Source organism: Nerophis lumbriciformis, linkage group LG02 (genome assembly GCF_033978685.3).
Source record: "Nerophis lumbriciformis linkage group LG02, RoL_Nlum_v2.1, whole genome shotgun sequence".
In the NCBI taxonomy this organism is placed as follows: Eukaryota; Metazoa; Chordata; class Actinopteri; order Syngnathiformes; family Syngnathidae; genus Nerophis; species Nerophis lumbriciformis.
In genome coordinates, this window is record NC_084549.2 from 69,202,495 (window position 1) to 69,220,386 (window position 17,892).

At 40.1% G+C, this 17,892-nt stretch overlaps 1 protein-coding gene and 1 long non-coding RNA gene across 2 annotated transcripts in view; one reads left to right on the forward strand and one right to left on the reverse strand.

The window, feature by feature from the left end:
• Window positions 1-3,188, forward strand: part of LOC140677241 (uncharacterized) — a 30,390-nt gene extending 27,202 nt beyond the window's left edge. Inside the window, exon 2 of the long non-coding RNA XR_012049044.1 lies at window positions 2,628-3,188. This is a non-coding gene — a long non-coding RNA (uncharacterized lncRNA). The remainder of the gene's footprint in view (window positions 1-2,627) is intronic.
• Window positions 13-17,074, reverse strand: LOC133611245 (autophagy-related protein 16). Its single transcript, XM_061967943.1, has 6 exons — window positions 16,719-17,074; window positions 16,587-16,650; window positions 16,434-16,503; window positions 13,527-13,600; window positions 2,750-3,001; window positions 13-306 (listed from the first exon to the last, which is right to left on the reverse strand). The coding sequence occupies exons 1-6, from the start codon at window positions 16,804-16,806 to the stop codon at window positions 231-233; spliced, it is 624 nt and encodes a 207-aa protein (XP_061823927.1). The 5' UTR covers window positions 16,807-17,074; the 3' UTR covers window positions 13-230.
• Window positions 17,075-17,892: the final 818 nt, after the last annotated feature.

Consider the following 17,892-nt stretch of genomic DNA (forward strand, 5'->3'; position numbering starts at 1 on the left):
AAACCGAATGAGCGGTGACATCGCGGCGTGTGTAACAAGGTGAAACAAAACAACTTTGATGAGGTCGCTGTACCTCTTACTGCATCATCAAGGCAATCATCGCCATGGACCGTGTGGACGTGCAGGTGTCCTGACACGGTTCTTTTTCACGACTAAAAAGGGCCATGTTACCTTGATAAAGACGCGGATTTACTTGTCTTGTCCATACGCGGGTAAAATGAGGCGTGTGCTCACGAGCCGCTTTCCTGGGGATCGACATCCTTTTTCGCCAGGTGCTTCCTCAAGTGCCTGGCTAAACGTTGCCACCTGGTCAAAAAGCAATAAAAGGAGTAAAAAAAATGACGCTCCACCATACTTGCCAACCCTCCCGATTTTCCCGGGAGACTCCCGAATTTCAGTGCCCCTCCCGAAAATCTCCCGGGGAAACCATACTCCCGAATTTCTCCCGATTTACACCCGGACAACAATATTGGGGGCGACTGCCTTTAGCGTCCTCTCTCACCTGAAACCTTCACCCCTTAACAGCCACATGCTGTCCAAACGTCCGCTTTTCCTCCATATAAACAGCGTGCCACCCCAGTCATATAATAATGTAGCGTTGGACGGGTTTAACAATGGTCGTTACTTGAAGATGTCAAGAAATGCATTATCTTTTAACTGGTTTAATGATAACATTAACTTGAAGCACATATGAATGCAAGCGTACTTGGTCAACAGCCATACAGGTCACACTGAGGGTGGCCGTATAAACAACTTTAACACTGTTACAAATACAAACCCCGTTTCCATACGAGTTGGGAAATTGTGTTAGATGTAAATATAAACGGAATACAATGATTTGCAAATCCTTTTCAACCCATATTCAGTTGAATATGCTACAAAGACAACATATTTGATGTTCAAACTGCAAATAATCATTAACTTTAGAATTTGATGCCAGCAACACGTGACAAAGAAGTTGGGAAAGGTGGCAATAAATACTGATAAAGTTGAGGAATGCTCATCAAACACTTATTTGGAACGTCCCACAGGTGTGCAGGCTAATTGGGAACAGGTGGGTGCCATGATTGGGTATAAAAACAGCTTCCCAAAAAATGCTCAAGTCTTTCACAAGAAAGGATGGGGCGAGGTACACCCCTTTGTCCACAACTGCGTGAGCAAATAGTCGAACAGTTTAAGAACAACGTTTCTCAAAGTGAAATTGCAAGGAATTTAGGGATTTCAACATCTACGCTCCGTAATATCATCAAAAGGTTCAGAGAATCTGGAGAAATCACTCCACGTAAGCGGCATGGCCGGAAACCAACATTGAATGCCCGTGACCTTCGATCCCCTTGTATCAAAAACCGACATCAATCTCTAAAGGATATCACCACATGGGCTCAGGAACACTTCAGAAAACCACTGTCACTAAATACAGTTGGTCGCTACATCTGTAAGTGCAAGTTAAAGCTCTACTATGCAAAGCGAAAGCCATTTATCAACAACATCCAGAAACGCCGCCGGCTTCTCTGGGCCCGAGATCATCTAAGATGGACTCATGCAAAGTGGAAAAGTGTTCTGTGGTCTGACGAGTCCGCATTTCAAATTTTTTTTTGGAAACTGTGGCCAACGTGTCCTCGGGAACAAAGAGGAAAAGAACCATCCGGACTGTTATAGGGTCAAAGTGTAAAAGCCAGCATGTGTGATGGTATGGGGGTGTTTTAGTGCCCAAGACATGGGTAACTTACACATCTGTGAAGGCACCATTAATGCTGAAAGGTACATACAGGTTTTGGAACAACATATTCTGCCATCTAAACGCCGTCTTTTTCATGGATGCCCCTGCTTATTTCAGCAAGACAATGCCAAGCCACGTTCAGCACGTGTTACAACAGCGTGGCTTCGTAAAAAAAAAAAAAAAAAAAAGTACGGGTACTTTCCTGGCCCGCCTGCAGTCCAGACCTGTCTCCCATCGAAAATGTGTGGCGCATTATGAAGCGTAAAATACGACAGCGGAGACCCCGGACTGTTGAACGACTGAAGCTCTACATAAAACAAGAATGGAAAAGGATTCCACTTTCAAAGTTTCAACAATTAGTTTCCTCAGTTCCCAATCGTTTATTGAGTGTTGTTAAAAGAAAAGGTGATATAACACAGTGGTGAACATGCCCTTTCCCAACTACTTTGGCACGTGTTGCAGCCATTCTAAGTTAATTATTATTTGCAAAAAATAAAGTTTATGAGTTTGAACATCAAATATCTTGTCTTTGTAGTGCATTCAATTGAATATGGGTTGAAAAGGATTTGCAAATCATTGTATTCCGTTTATATTTACATCTAACACAATTTCCCAACTCATATGGAAACAGGGTTTGTATGCGCCACACTGTGAACCCTCACCATACAAGAATAACAAACACATTTCGGGAGAACATCCGCACCGTAACACAACAGAACAAATACCCAGAACCCCTTGCAGCACTAACTCTTCCGGGACGCTACAATAACATCTACAGCTTTTGGAGCTCGGTGCGCAACTGCACACACAACATAACAGAGACGAAGCAGAAGAACGAAGAAGAGACGTGGCGACGACGAGTAAGAAGAAGAAATGATTGTGAAAAAAATAATTTCATTTCATCCAGGACAGCTCAAAGGGGAAGGGGTATGCTGCCTGCACCTCAACCCCGCAACTCCCAACCCAACACCCCATCTCCCGAATTTGAATTTGGAGGTCTCAAGGTTGGCAAGTATGCTCTCCACGTACCTCTCCTGCGTGGCGTTGTATTTATTCAACCTCGCCGCCTCTTCCTCCTTCTCCTCCATCCAGCGCCGCAGCAGATCCTCTTTGTCACGGCGGGCCTGCGACAGCGTTTCTTTAAGGCCCTTCCGCTCCAGGTAAAGGGCGGCCAGCTCCTTCGTCTGACACTCAATGGCGAACTCTTGTCGGTAGACGCTCGCCTTCAGGGCGTTACCCCCTTTGGCCAGAGTGAGGGCCTCTTGGCGGTGGCGGGACACACTGAAACGGTAGCATGACGTCACATGGGGGCGGTTGGTAGAGTGGCCGTGCCAGCAACGTGAGGGTTCCAGGTTCGATCCCCCGCTTCCGTCATCCTAGTCACTGCCGTTTAGGGTTGCAAAATTCCGGGAATATTCAAAGTTGGAAACTTTCCATGGGAATTAATGGGAATAAACATTGAATGCAACATGCTAGATCTTGCAGCATGATTATTTACATGCTTTTTTTTTTTTTTTTTTTTGCTATTTGGGCTTATTGGTCCCTATTTAGAATAAAAACTAAGAATCATCTTTTTATATGATGTACTTAGTCCACAAGTACACAAACGTGTACTTCATGTTTAGTGACATGCTAATTCTTATTTTTACACCTTTTTTCCCCCAAATTCCATTGTATGTTATACTCTTCTGACACCACCAGATGGCAGTATAAGTGTCCACATAAGTGGCCATAAGACCCCAATTCAGTAGTGTACACAATTTTGGAAATAAGAGCTAAAAATTTGCTGTCCACGCATGTGGCCACTAAGCCTTTAGGGGGTTAAAATGCAAATTCAGTTGAATTTCAACCCTGCACTGTGCATTCCTCAATCACAAGTGCAGTGCATTCTTCCATCACATGCACAGATAATTCCCAGCATGCTACACACTACAGGCCACACTAGTATTTGGTAGCGTAAAACGGCAGCCGACTTTGAAATAGCATGACGTCACATGAGGGCGGTATGGCTCGGTTGGTAGAGTGGCCGTGCCAGCAACGTGAGGGTTCCAGGATCGATCCCCTGCTTCCGCCATCCTAGTCACTGCCGTTTAGGGTTGCAAAATTCCGGGAATATTCAAAGTTGGAAACTTTCCATGGGAATAAACATTGAATGCAACATGCTAGATCTTGCAGCATGATTATTTACATGCTTTTTTTTTTTTTTTTTTTTTTGCTATTTGGGCTTATTGGTCCCTAATTAGAATAAAAACTAAGAATCATCTTTTTATATGATGTACTTAGTCCATAAGTACACAAATGTGTACTGCATGTTTAGTGACATGCTAATTCCTATTTTTTACACCTTTTTTTCCCCAAATTCCATTGTATGTTATACTCTTCTGACACCACCAGATGGCAGTATAAGTGTCCACATAAGTGGCCATAAGACCCCAATTCAGTAGTGTACACAATTTTGGAAATAAGAGCTAAAAAGGTGCTGTCCACGCATGTGGCCACTAAGCCTTTAGAGGGTTAAAATGCAAATTCAGTTGAATTTCAACCCTGCACTGTGCATTCCTCAATCACATGTGCAGTGCATTCTTCCATCACATGCACAGATAATTCCCAGCATGCGACACACTACAGGCCACACTAGTATTTGGTAGCGTAAAACGGCGGCCGCCTTTGAAATAGCACGACATCACATGGGGGCGGTATTGCTCGGTTGGTAGAGTGGCCGTTTCCAGGTTCGATCCCCCGCTTCTGCCATCCTAGTCACTGCCGTTTAGGGTTGCAAAATTCCGGGAATATTCAAAGTTGGAAACTTTCCATGGGAATTAATGGGAATAAACATTGAATGCAACATGCTAGATCTTGCAGCATGATTATTTACATGCTTTTCTTTTATTTATTTTTGCTATTTGGGCTTATTGGTCCCTAATTAGAATAAAAACTAAGAATCATCTTTTTATATGATGTACTTAGTCCATAAGTACACAGACGTGTACTGCATGTTTAGTGACATGCTAATTCCTATTTTTTACACCTTTTTTCCCCCCAAATTCCATTGTATGTTATACTCTTCTGACACCACCAGATGGCAGTATAAGTGTCCACATAAGCGGCCATAAGACCCCAATTCAGTAGTGTACACAATTTTGGAAATAAGAGCTAAAAAGGTGCTGTCCACGCATGTGGCCACTAAGCCTTTAGAGCATGGGTGTCAAACTCTGGCCCACGGGCCAAATTTGGCCCACCGTGTAATTTCACTTGGCCCTTGAGGCGATATCAAATTAACACTAGAGCTGGCCCGCCGATTATATTCAGTGGCGGTGCCGCGGTAACGCCGCAATCACTGCTAATTCTCATACTTGCCAAATTTCAGTGCCCCTCCCAAAATCCACTTTTCACCCGGTCCAGCGAATGCTGGCCCAGTCACATAATATGTGCGGCACACACACGTGAATGCAACCCATACTTGGCCAACAGCCATACAGGTCACTCTGACGGTGCCCGTATAAATAACTTTAACACTGTTAGAAATACATGCCACACTGTGAATCCACACCAAACAAGAATGACAAACACATTTCGGGAGAACATCCGCACAGTAACACAACATAAACACAACAGAACAAATACCCAGAATCCCATGCAGCCCTAACTATTCCGGGCTGCAATATACACCCCCGCTACCACCAAACCCCGCCCACCTCAACCGATGCACGAAAGGGGGGGGGGGGGGTGTATATTGCAGCCCGGAAGAGTTAGGGCTGCATGGGATTCTGGGTATTTGTTCTGTTGTGTTTATAAATGATAATAAATGGGTTATACTTGTATAGCGCTTTTCTACCTTCAAGGTACTCAAAGCGCTTTGACAGTATTTCCACATTCACCCATTCACACACACATTCACACACTGATGGCGGGAGCTGACATGCAAGGCGCTAACCAGCAGCCATCAGGAGCAAGGGGTGAAGTGTCTTGCCCAAGGACACAACGGATGTGACTAGGATGGTAGAAGGTGGGGACTGAACCCCAGTAACCAGCAACCCTCCGATTGCTGGCACGGCCACTCTACCAACTTCGCCACGCCGTCCCTGTTGTGCTACTGTGCGGATGTTCTCCCGAAATGTGTTTGTCATTCTTGTTTGGTGTGGGTTCACAGTGTGGCGCATATTTGTAACAGTTTTAAAGTTATTTATATGGGCACCGTCAGTGTAACCTGTATCACTGTTGGCCAAGTATACATGCATTCACGTGTGTGCGTACAGAAGCCGCACATATTTTGTGATCGGACCAGCACGTTGTTGGAATGGATGAAAAGCAGACGTGAAAACGTGACAGCTCGTGGAGGACGATAAACGCAGTGCATTTAAGGCACGCCCCCAAGACTGTGGTCCGGGTGGACGAGATATAAAGACTGATGAACACCTTCGTTCGATAATGAAGGTTGCCTCAGCTCAAAACCTGAGCCCCGACATTAATGAACTAGCATCCAAGAAAAGATGCCAGGTATCTGGCTTGGGCACATCAGATTAGATCACAAACTGAGCAGTTTAAAGTCCTGAATGGTTGGTTTATTCATTATTTTATTTTCTAATTTATTAGCTTGTGGAAAAAGTTAATGTTGATATTTACCTCAGAAGGCTGCAAATACAAAACAGGCATTACATTTTTATTTAAATTGTATTTGATATGCCATTGATATTTTTTAATTATTATTATTATTTGAAACTCGATTTTGCATGTCACTATAAAGTTATATAAGCCTTGCTTGTTCAATATTCAATGCAAAACTTGTTTGGGTCCCTATTAAAAGGTTCATTTGTTCAACCTTGGCCCGCGGCTTTGTTCAGTTTGAAATTTTGGCCCACTCTGTATTTGAGTTTGACACCCCTGCCTTAGAGGGTTAAAATGCAAATTCAGTTGAATTTCAACCCTGCACTGTGCATTCCTCAATTACATGTGCAGTGCATTCTTCCATCACATGCACAGATAATTCCCAGCATGCTACACACTACAGCAGGGCTATTGAGGGCCACACTAGTATTTAAGCCCAAGGACTTCATCTAGTCAGGTAAGTTTTGATGATATTACTGGGGTAAATATATTTGATCTATGGTATTTAAGTTTAATTGCTTGTTACTGTATGACTGTAGAATACTCCCGCAGACTTCCACTCAAGCTAGCCAGCTGTTCCTGTACTTGTTAAATGATTTTGGGGCCAAATTCTTCTAGCTAGCTAGGTTTATGTACCACCACCAGTCTCATAATGAACCGAAAATATTTCTCCGTTAGCCGTGATGCTAATTTTCTCTATGTTAAATCCCATTCATTTATGCTAACGACGTTAGCGATCCGAATTGACCCTTTTTTGTGATCTGTAAAGTTCAACTAGCAAATACTAAACCAAACCTCTGCCTTCTGTTCTGCTAGCCATTCTGTTGTCATACAAGAATGTAGGTTATGGTTTGATTTAGCATGCTGATACACTATTCATTTGTTCATCTGGCCTATTTCTATTCATTTGTCCATCAGTAACATATTTTTAAAGACTATTCCTGTTGTTTAGCTGACTAAACAATTGGAGTTGTGTCCTTGGGCAAGACACGTTACCCACCTGCTCCCAGTGCCACCCACACTGGTTTAAATGTAACTTAGATATTGGGTTTTCACTATGTAAAAGCGCTTTGAGTCACTAGAGAAAAAGCGCTATATAAATATAATTCACTTCACATCATGCAAACAGAAACAAACACACAGTGGTACCTCAACTTACGAGTGTTTTGAGAGGAGAGCGGTCACTCGGCAAAAATTTGAGTTACAAGCCATTAGTTGGTGTAGTAAACGTCACAGTAGCTACGTGTACATATTTATTGTATTTTTCGGACTATAAGGCGCACTTAAAATCCTTTTATTTTCTAAAAAAATCAACAGTGCGTCTTATAAACCCGGTGCGCCTAATATACGGACTAACTCTGGTTGTGCTTACCGACCTCGAAGCTATTTTATTTGGTATACGGTGAAATTACAAATGTGACCAGTAGATGGCAGTCACACATAAGAGATACGTGTGGACTGCAATATGATGACAGTCACACATAAGAGATACGTGTAGACTGCCATATGATGGCAGTCACACATAAGAGATATGTGTAGACTGCAATATGATGGCAGACACACATAAGAGATACGTGTAGACTGCAATATGATGGCAGTCACACATAAGAGATATGTGTAGACTGCAATATGATGGCAGTCACTCATAGGGATACGTGTGGACTGCAATATGATGGCAGTCACTCATAAGGGATACGTGTAGACTGCACTATGATGGCAGTCACACATAAGAGATACGTGTAGACTGCCATATGATGGCAGTCACACATAAGAGATACATGTAGACTGCAATATGATGGCAGTCACACATAAGAGATACATGTGGACTGCAATGTGATGGCAGTCACACATAAGAGATACGTGTAGACTGCAATATGATGGCAGTCACACATAAGAGATGTGTAGACTGCAATATGATGGCAGTCACTCATAAGGGATACGTGTGGACTGCAATATGATGGCAGTCACTCATAAGGGATACGTGTAGACTGCACTATGATGGCAGTCACACATAAGAGATACGTGTAGACTGCACTATGATGGCAGTCACACATAAGAGATACATGTGGACTGCAATGTGATGGCAGTCACACACAAGAGATACGTGTAGACTGCACTATGATGGCAGTCACACATAAGAGATACGTGTAGACTGCCATATGATGGCAGTCACACATAAGAGATACATGTGGACTGCAATGTGATGGCAGTCACACATAAGAGATATGTGTAGAGTGCAATATGATGGCAGTCACTCATAAGGGATACGTGTAGACTGCACTATGATGGCAGTCACACATAAGAGATACGTGTAGACTGCCATGTGATGGCAGTCACACATAAGAGATACATGTAGACTGCAATATGATGGCAGTCACACATAAGAGATACATGTGGACTGCAATGTGATGGCAGTCACACATAAGAGATACGTGTAGACTGCAATATGATGGCAGTCACACATAAGAGATATGTGTAGACTGCAATATGATGGCAGTCACACATAAGAGATATGTGTAGACTGCAATATGATGGCAGTCACTCATAAGGGATACGTGTGGACTGCAATATGATGGCAGTCACACATGAGAGAAGTAAAGTCTGAATGTCATTAAAAGGAGGACTAAGGACTAACTCTGGTTGTGCTTACCGACCTCGAAGCTATTTTATTTGGTATACAGTGAAATTATAAATGTGACCAGTAGATGGCAGTCACACATAAGAGATACGTGTAGACTGCAATATGATAACAGTCACATATAAGAGATACGTATAGACTGCCATATGATGGCAGTCACACATAAGAGATACATGTGGACTGCAATGTGATGGCAGTCACACATAAGAGATATGTGTAGAGTGCAATATGATGGCAGTCACACATAAAAGATACATGTAGACTGCCATATGATGGCAGTCACACATAAGAGATACGTGTAGACTGCCATATGATGGCAGTCACACATAAGAGATACGTGTAGACTGCAATATGATGGCAGTCACACATAAGAGATACATGTGGACTGCAATGTGATGGCAGTCACACATAAGAGATACGTGTAGACTGCAATATGATGGCAGTCACTCATAAGGGATACGTGTAGACTGCACTATGATGGCAGTCACACATAAGAGATACGTGTAGACTGCCATATGATGGCAGTCACACATAAGAGATACATGTAGACTGCAATATGATGGCAGTCACACATAAGAGATACATGTGGACTGCAATGTGATGGCAGTCACACATAAGAGATACGTGTAGACTGCAATATGATGGCAGTCACACATAAGAGATATGTGTAGACTGCAATATGATGGCAGTCACACATAAGAGATATGTGTAGACTGCAATATGATGGCAGTCACTCATAAGGGATACGTGTGGACTGCAATATGATGGCAGTCACACATGAGAGAAGTAAAGTCTGAATGTCATTAAAAGGAGGACTAAGGACTAACTCTGGTTGTGCTTACCGACCTCGAAGCTATTTTATTTGGTATACGGTGAAATTATAAATGTGACCAGTAGATGGCAGTCACACATAAGAGATACGTGTAGACTGCCATATGATGGCAGTCACACATAAGAGATACGTGTAGACTGCAATATAATGGCAGTCACACATAAGAGATACATGTGGACTGCAATGTGATGGCAGTCACACATAAGAGATACGTGTAGACTGCAATATGATGGCAGTCACACATAAGAGATATGTGTAGAGTGCAATATGATGGCAGTCACACATAAGAGATACATGTAGACTGCAATATGATGGCAGTCACACATAAGAGATACATGTAGACTGCAATATGATGGCAGTCACACATAAGAGATACATGTGGACTGCAATGTGATGGCAGTCACACATAAGAGATATGTGGAGACTGCAATATGATGGCAGTCACTCATAAGGGATACGTGTGGACTGCAATATGATGGCAGTCACACATGAGAGAAGTAAAGTCTGAATGTCATTAAAAGGAGGACTAAGGACTAACTCTGGTTGTGCTTACCGACCTCGAAGCTATTTTATTTGGTATACGGTGAAATTATAAATGTGACCAGTAGATGGCAGTCACACATAAGAGATACGTGTAGACTGCACTATGATGGCAGTCACGCATAAGAGATACGTGTAGACTGCACTATCATGGCAGTCACACATAAGAGATATGTGTAGACTGCCATATGATGGCAGTCACACATAAGAGATACATGTGGACTGCAATATGATGGCAGTCACACATAAGAGATACGTGTAGACTGCCATATGATGGCAGTCACACATAAGAGATACATGTGGACTGTAATGTGATGGCAGTCACACATAAGAGATTCGTGTAGACTGCAATATGATGGCAGTCACACATAAGAGATATGTGTAGACTGCAATATGATGGCAGTCACTCATAAAGGATACGTGTGGACTGCAATATGACGGCAGTCACTCATAAGGGATACGTGTAGACTGCACTATGATGCAGTCACACATAAGAGATACGTGTAGACTGCCATATGATGGCAGTCACACATAAGAGATACGTGTAGACTGCAATATGATGGCAGTCACACATAAGAGATACATGTGGACTGCAATGTGATGGCAGTCACACATAAGAGATACGTGTAGACTGCAATATGATGGCAGTCACTCATAAGGGATACGTGTGGACTGCAATATGATAGCAGTCACTCATAAGGGATACGTGTGGACTGCAATATGATGGCAGTAACACATGAGAGAAGTAAAGTCTGAATGTCATTATAACGGTTAGCGCCATCTTTTGACACTTCTTCCACTCCCCGTCCTTGCACGCTACACCGCTACGAGGGAGAAGACGCTGCCGAAGGTGAGCCACGTAAATAAGAACCGCTCACAAAACGGCGCATCCTGAAGCGACTGTCAGAAAGCGACTTGAAGATGATGTGTAAAACACCATCTACGCAACATTTTGACCAAAGAACCACCATCACATGTTATGTAGACCACAAGGAAGTCTTTTACATTTAGAAATATATATATATATATATATAACTCCCTGTAATCTGGCGCGCCTTATATATGAACAAAGATCGCAAATAGACCATTTATTGGCAGTGCGCCCTATGGTACGTAAAATACAGTACTCATTGAGAACAGAGCTATCTTGACCACCACGCATATTTAAAAGGCGGGACATGAGACAAAATTCAAGCAATTGCCGTTATTCTCTAACTGTGGTACCTGTACCATAATAATAATAATAATAATAATAGATTTTATTTGTAAAAAGCATTTTCCATTGAGCAAACAACCTCAAAGTGCTACAGTGTATTAAAAAAATAAATAAAAAGATAATAAAAATAAAAACTAGAACTAGCATGCATATATTTAAAAAAAAAAAGAGGATTTTTTAAAAAGAAGGGTTTTTAAGCCTTTTTTAAAAAGCATCCACAGTCTGTGGTGCCCTGAGGTGGTCAGGGAGAGCGTTCCACCAGTGGTACGCCAAATAAACAAATACTTTTTTTTGTTTCATTATTTAAGTACAGTGTTTTATTTGTCATATTCAAACACATTGTTACTGTTCAAACTGTGTGTAATGTTACAGTGGCCAAAAGATTAAAGATACTTGTTAAATAAAACCTCTGCCTTGTTTTTAATAAACACGTTGGCCTACTATGCTGCTGTATTTTAACGTCGGTCATTATGGCATACTTGCCAACCCTCCCGGATTTTCCGGGAGACTCCCGAAATTCAGCGCCTCTCCCGAAAACCTCCCGGGACAAATTTTCTCCCGAAAATCTCCCGAAATTCAGGCGGAGCTGGAGGCCACGCCCCCTCCAGCTCCATGCGGACCTGAGTGACGTGTTGACAGCCTGTTCACACGTCCGCTTTCCCATAATATAAACAGCTAATGATGGAGGGCGAGTTCTTGGTTTCTTATGTGTGTTTATTGTTAGGCAGTTTCATTAACGTCCTCCCAGCGCGGCAACAACACACAACAACAGCAGTCAAGTCTTCGTCTACAGTAAAGCAGTTCGTCTGCCGTAAACAGCAATGTTGTGACACTTTTAAACAGGACAATACTGCCATCTACTGTACATGCATATGTGACCCACACATAATGTGTCACATTTTTGTGTTGATTTATTTATTTTATTTTGTGGTTTGAATTCGTTTTTGGAGCTGTCATTACACATTGGTCAGTAGGGGGCAGTAGGGCGTTTCTTCCCAATTGAATGCTATCACCTGCAGACCGGAAGTGTCTTGTCATTCTGATGAGCGCGACCAGTCTGTGAACAGTTGAAACGTCCTGTGTGCTTTTTCCTCCTGTATAACCGGTTAGTTTTGGTGAATCAACTCACTGAATAATAATATCCATGTGATCTTTATAAGTTTAAGTACACATTCTGATGGTGGAGCCTAACTCTAAAGTGTTTGTGAGTTGTAGTTTGTATTTGTGAATGAATCCAGTGCACAGCTGCAGTAATCAATACAAAAAGGCGACGTGAGTGCGCAATGTTTATATAGGAACTTCTGATCCTAATTCAGACTCCCAAATTAGAACTCCCGTTTTCTTATTGATTTTATAATGTATATTGGTATAATGTGTGTGTTCTGAAATAGTGACAGAGAATAGAACAAGGATGGACAATTCAACCCTTAACTCAACAATGAGTAGATGAGTGTTATGTGTGTGTATATGTGTAAATAAATGAACACTGAAATTCAAGTATTTCTTTTATTTATATACATATATATATATATATATGTGTGTAATAAAAAAAATATATATATATAGCTAGAATTCACTGAAAGTCAAGTATTTTTTATATATATATATCTTAACCACGCACCTCGCCCCACCCCCGACCACGCCCCCCGCCTCCCGAAATCGGAGGTCTCAAGGTTGGCAAGTATGCATTATGGTGGCACATTACGAGGGCCATGGGATTTATTTGAGGCGGTACTTGGTGAAAATCGCTGTTCTATTGTATTGTTTTTATGCAATATTGTTATGTAAAAGTTTTTTTCTTGTTAAAAGACAAGCTACATGTTGGGGTGGGATGCAAGCATTTCAATGAATGTCAATGGGAGATATTGATTAGAGTTTTGAGTTAACAGCTCCATCACAGACCCAATCAGGCTTGTAAGTTGAGGTATCAGTGTACTGACACATAAACGAAAGGCTCCCTGGCGGAGGTAATTACCGTGACTGCCAGTGCTGCAGCTCGGCGTCTTTCAAATGCAGGACGGTGGTCAGATCAGAGACAGTCTGAGACAACTGAAGAGACCAAGCAATGGACATGAAGACAATTAATACATTGTTCCCATTCAAAATTAATTGGCCATTTTTCTAAATTCCATCATTTCCAAATTTTTCAACCGATTCAAACCATTCCACCTTCAACTTATTTCACTCATCCTGGACGTTGAAACTGTCATTTTTCCAAGTTCAAGAAAATTCCAGGAATTCCCATAAATCCCAGTTTTCCAAACCCTATTTCCACCCTTTTTTCTGTCGACTACTCCTCACACATTGTTCAACCCACTTCAACCGTTCCACTGTCAAAAAACTCCTTTTAATCAGGACAAAAAACTAAGTTGTTTTTTGAAGTGGAAAAATTCCCGAAATTCCAGGAATTCCGTAATACCATTTCAGAATTCAAAATGTTACTACTTCAAAATTTCTCTACCGTTTTGAAAAACTCCAACACCAACTAATTCAGAACATTCAAATTTGTTTTACCATTTTTTTTAAAATTCCCTCTTCTCCAGGAATTCACAAATTTTCATGAAATTCACATTGAAATGAACGGGACATTTTTCGCAGTTCCACAACTAAATTTTTCATCCAAATCAAACCGTTCCAACTTCAAAATATTCAGCCTTTTCAAAAGTGTTTTTGTGTGCTCCCTTTCAACAATGATAAAAAAAAAAAAATTCCAGGATTTCCTACAATTCCCAGTTTTTAGAACCATTTTCCCCCATTCAAAATGAATTATCCATTTCTCAAACTTCCACAATTCCCACATTTTTTCAACCGATTCAAACCATTCCACCTTCAACACATTCACCTCATCCTGGAAATTCAAGCTACCATTTTTCCAAGTTCACAAAAATTCCAGGAATTCCCATAAATCCCAGTTTTCCAAACCCTATTTTCACCCTTTTTTCTGTCGACTACTCCTCCCACATTTTTCATCCCACTTCAACCGTTCTACCGTCAAAACACTCTTTTTAATCAGGACAAAAAAACGAAGTTGTTTTTTTAACTGGAAAAATTCCCGAAATTCCAGGAATTCCGTAATACCATAATACCATACTACTTCAACATTTCTCGACCTTTTTGAAAAACTCCAACACCAACTCATTCAGAAAATTTACAATGTTTTACCATTTTCTAAAAAATTCCCTCTTTTCCAGGAATTCACAAATGTTCTTGAAATTCCCATTGAAATGAACAGGGCGTTTTCCACATTTCCACAACTCCTACATTTTTCATCCAAATCAAACCGTTCCAATTAAATATTCAGCCTGTTCAAAATTGTGTGCTCCTTTCAACAATGATTAAAAAAAAATCCAGGATTTCCTAGAATTCCCAGTTTTTAGAACCACTTTCCCCATTCAAAATGAATTATCCATTTCTCAAACTTCCACAATTCCCAAATTTTTTCAACCGCTTCAACCTTCAACATATTCCACTCATCCTGGACATTCAAACTGTCATTTTTCCAAGTTCCAAAAAATTCCAGGAATCCCCATAATTACCAGTTTTTCAAACACTTTTTTCAACCTTTTTTCTGTCGACTACTACTCACACATATTCCAACCCACTTCAACCGTTCCACCGTCAAAACACTCTTTTTAATCAGGACAAAAAAAGCAGTTGTTTTTTTAACTGGAAAAATTCTCAAAATTCCAGGAATTCCGTAATACCATTTCTGAATTAAAAATGTTACTACTTCAACATTTCTCGATCGTTTTGAAAAACTCCAACACCAACCATTCAGAACATTTAAATTTTTTTACCATTTTCAAAAATATTCTGTCTTTTCCAGGAATTCACAAATTTTCCTGAAATTCCCATTGAAATGAATGGGACATTTTTCGCAGTTCCACAATTTCTACATTTTTCATCCAAATCAAACCATTCCAACTTCAAACTGTTCAGCCCTTTCGGGAATCGCGGGCTGTCTCTTGACAAATTCCAAAAATTCCCAGATTTCCCAGAATTCCGGGTTTCCCGGGACATTTTTCCCATTCAAAATGAATTGGCCATTATTCTAAATTCCACCATTTCCACATTTTTCAACCGATTCAAGGCATTTTACCTTCAACATATTCAACACTTCCTGGAAATTCAAGCTACCATTTTTCCAAGTTCACAAAAATTCCAGGAATTCCCATAAATCCCAGTTTTCCAAACCCTATTTTCACCCTTTTTTCTGTCGACTACTCCTCCCACATTTTTCATCCCACTTCAACCGTTCTACCGTCAAAACACTCCTTTTAATCAGGACAAAAAAAAACAAAGTTGTTTTTTTAACTTGAAAAATTCCCGAAATTCCAGGAATTCCGTAATACTATAACACCATACTACTTCAACATTTCTCGACCTTTTTGAAAAACTCCAACACCAACTCATTCAGAAAATTCACAAAGTTTTACCATTTTCTAAAAAAATTCCCTCTTTTCCAGGAATTCCCAAAAGTTCTTGAAATTCCCATTGAAATGAACAGGGCGTTTTTCACAGTTCCACAACTCCTACATTTTTCATCCAAATCAAACCGTTCCAACTAAATATTCAGCCTGTTCAAAATTGTGTGCTCCCTTTCAATAATGATAAAAAAAATATTCCAGGGTTTCCTAGCATTCCTAGTTTTTAGAACCATTTTCTCCATTCAAAATGTATGATCCATTTCTCAAACTTCTACCGATTCAAGCCATTCCACCTTCAACACATTCAACTCATCCCATTTTTCCACGTTCAACAAATCATTAAGGAATTCTTTTTTTTTTTTTCTAACCTTCAGCATTGGAGCATTCCTTCAGGAATTGCCTCATCTCGTTGTCTAATACTTTTCTACTTTGTTGAAATGGGCCAATTAACTCACCTTTTCAGCCAGATGTTCACTCTCCCTGAGCTGTAGTTGAAGTAATCTCACATTGACTCCACCTTCTGAGCTGCAATGCAAATATTGTATTTTATCAAATACAAACAAATAGTGGGAAGCAATGACCAAAAAAAAAAAATGCAAAATTCTAACCTGTTTGACTGGACATCTTTCAAAATCTGCAGACGAATTTCAAATCGTTCTTCCAAACGAGACACTGCAATATTAAAATAATTAAAATAAAATATATTAGCATTATAATATGAAAATGTATATCATTCTCACAGCTTGTAAAGACTCCTTCATATGGATGCTTCTCTCTCTGATCTCTGAGGAGCAGTTGAGCACGCACTTGACTCTTCCAGCTCCCCATTTTAGTTTAAGCAAAGATAAAAATAACCTTTTCTCGGTCACAAACTCGATTCTGTTCCTGCGGTGGTCGAACAACAGTTGATTGTTAAAAAGCTGGCATCAGCTGATGAATTCCTGCCCTTCCCACATAGCAGGCACGTTGGTGTCATGGCTCCTCCCCCCACAATAAAACATTTTTATTCATTTTTTTTTTTTTTTAAACATATAATATCGCGTACAATTCAGATATAAAATGATGTTCATTTGTATTTTGTTTCTCAAAACCAAAAGTTGTGTGACTAAAGAAACCGGAAGTTAATATCTACTTCCGGTTTTACGTTTCGTTCTTTGTTATTCAACAATTATGTTAACTGTTCAAACCAAGGTTGACACTTTTTACTTTGTGACATTAGAATGTTTTTTACTGTGCTCAATTATTATGTTTTTAAAACAATATTGTAGCACATCACTTTATGAAATGTCCAGTTAGGTTAGGTTGGCTAGATTTTCAACATAAAACGTCACCAGTCAAGTTTGCACAGGAAATCTGTTAGTTAATTAATAATCAAAGTTAATTTGGATAATGAAAAAGTTATTAATAAATGTAACATCAATAATTATATAGTTATCAATCAAGCAAAACGATCATGTATGTCAATATAGTACTAATAGGTTATTTAATTTTCACCTCACCTGTATATTTTCCCCCTGTGTATTCAATAAATAAATTCCCTGTGAAATAAAGATAAACACTTAATAAATATCCTACTAGTGGCCCTGTAAAAAGACAATTACTAGGAAATGGATATCCCAGGAGAGTCCAACTTTGAAGCAATGGATGGAAATCACAATGGACATATATAAAATGGAGAAGATAACTGCTTTTTATTAGTTATAAATTGGAGAAATTTACTTCATACTGGGAAAACATAAGCCTGATTTTAATTTCTCGAATTAGTGATTGAACTGTTAAAAAAAAAAGATTATTCCCTATATATCTATATATATTTTTATTTTATTTTATTTGAAATTATTATGTATTATCTGTTTATATTATTTTATTTCCGATTGGTATTATTAATAATGAATAATGTTGTCTTTATTTAAT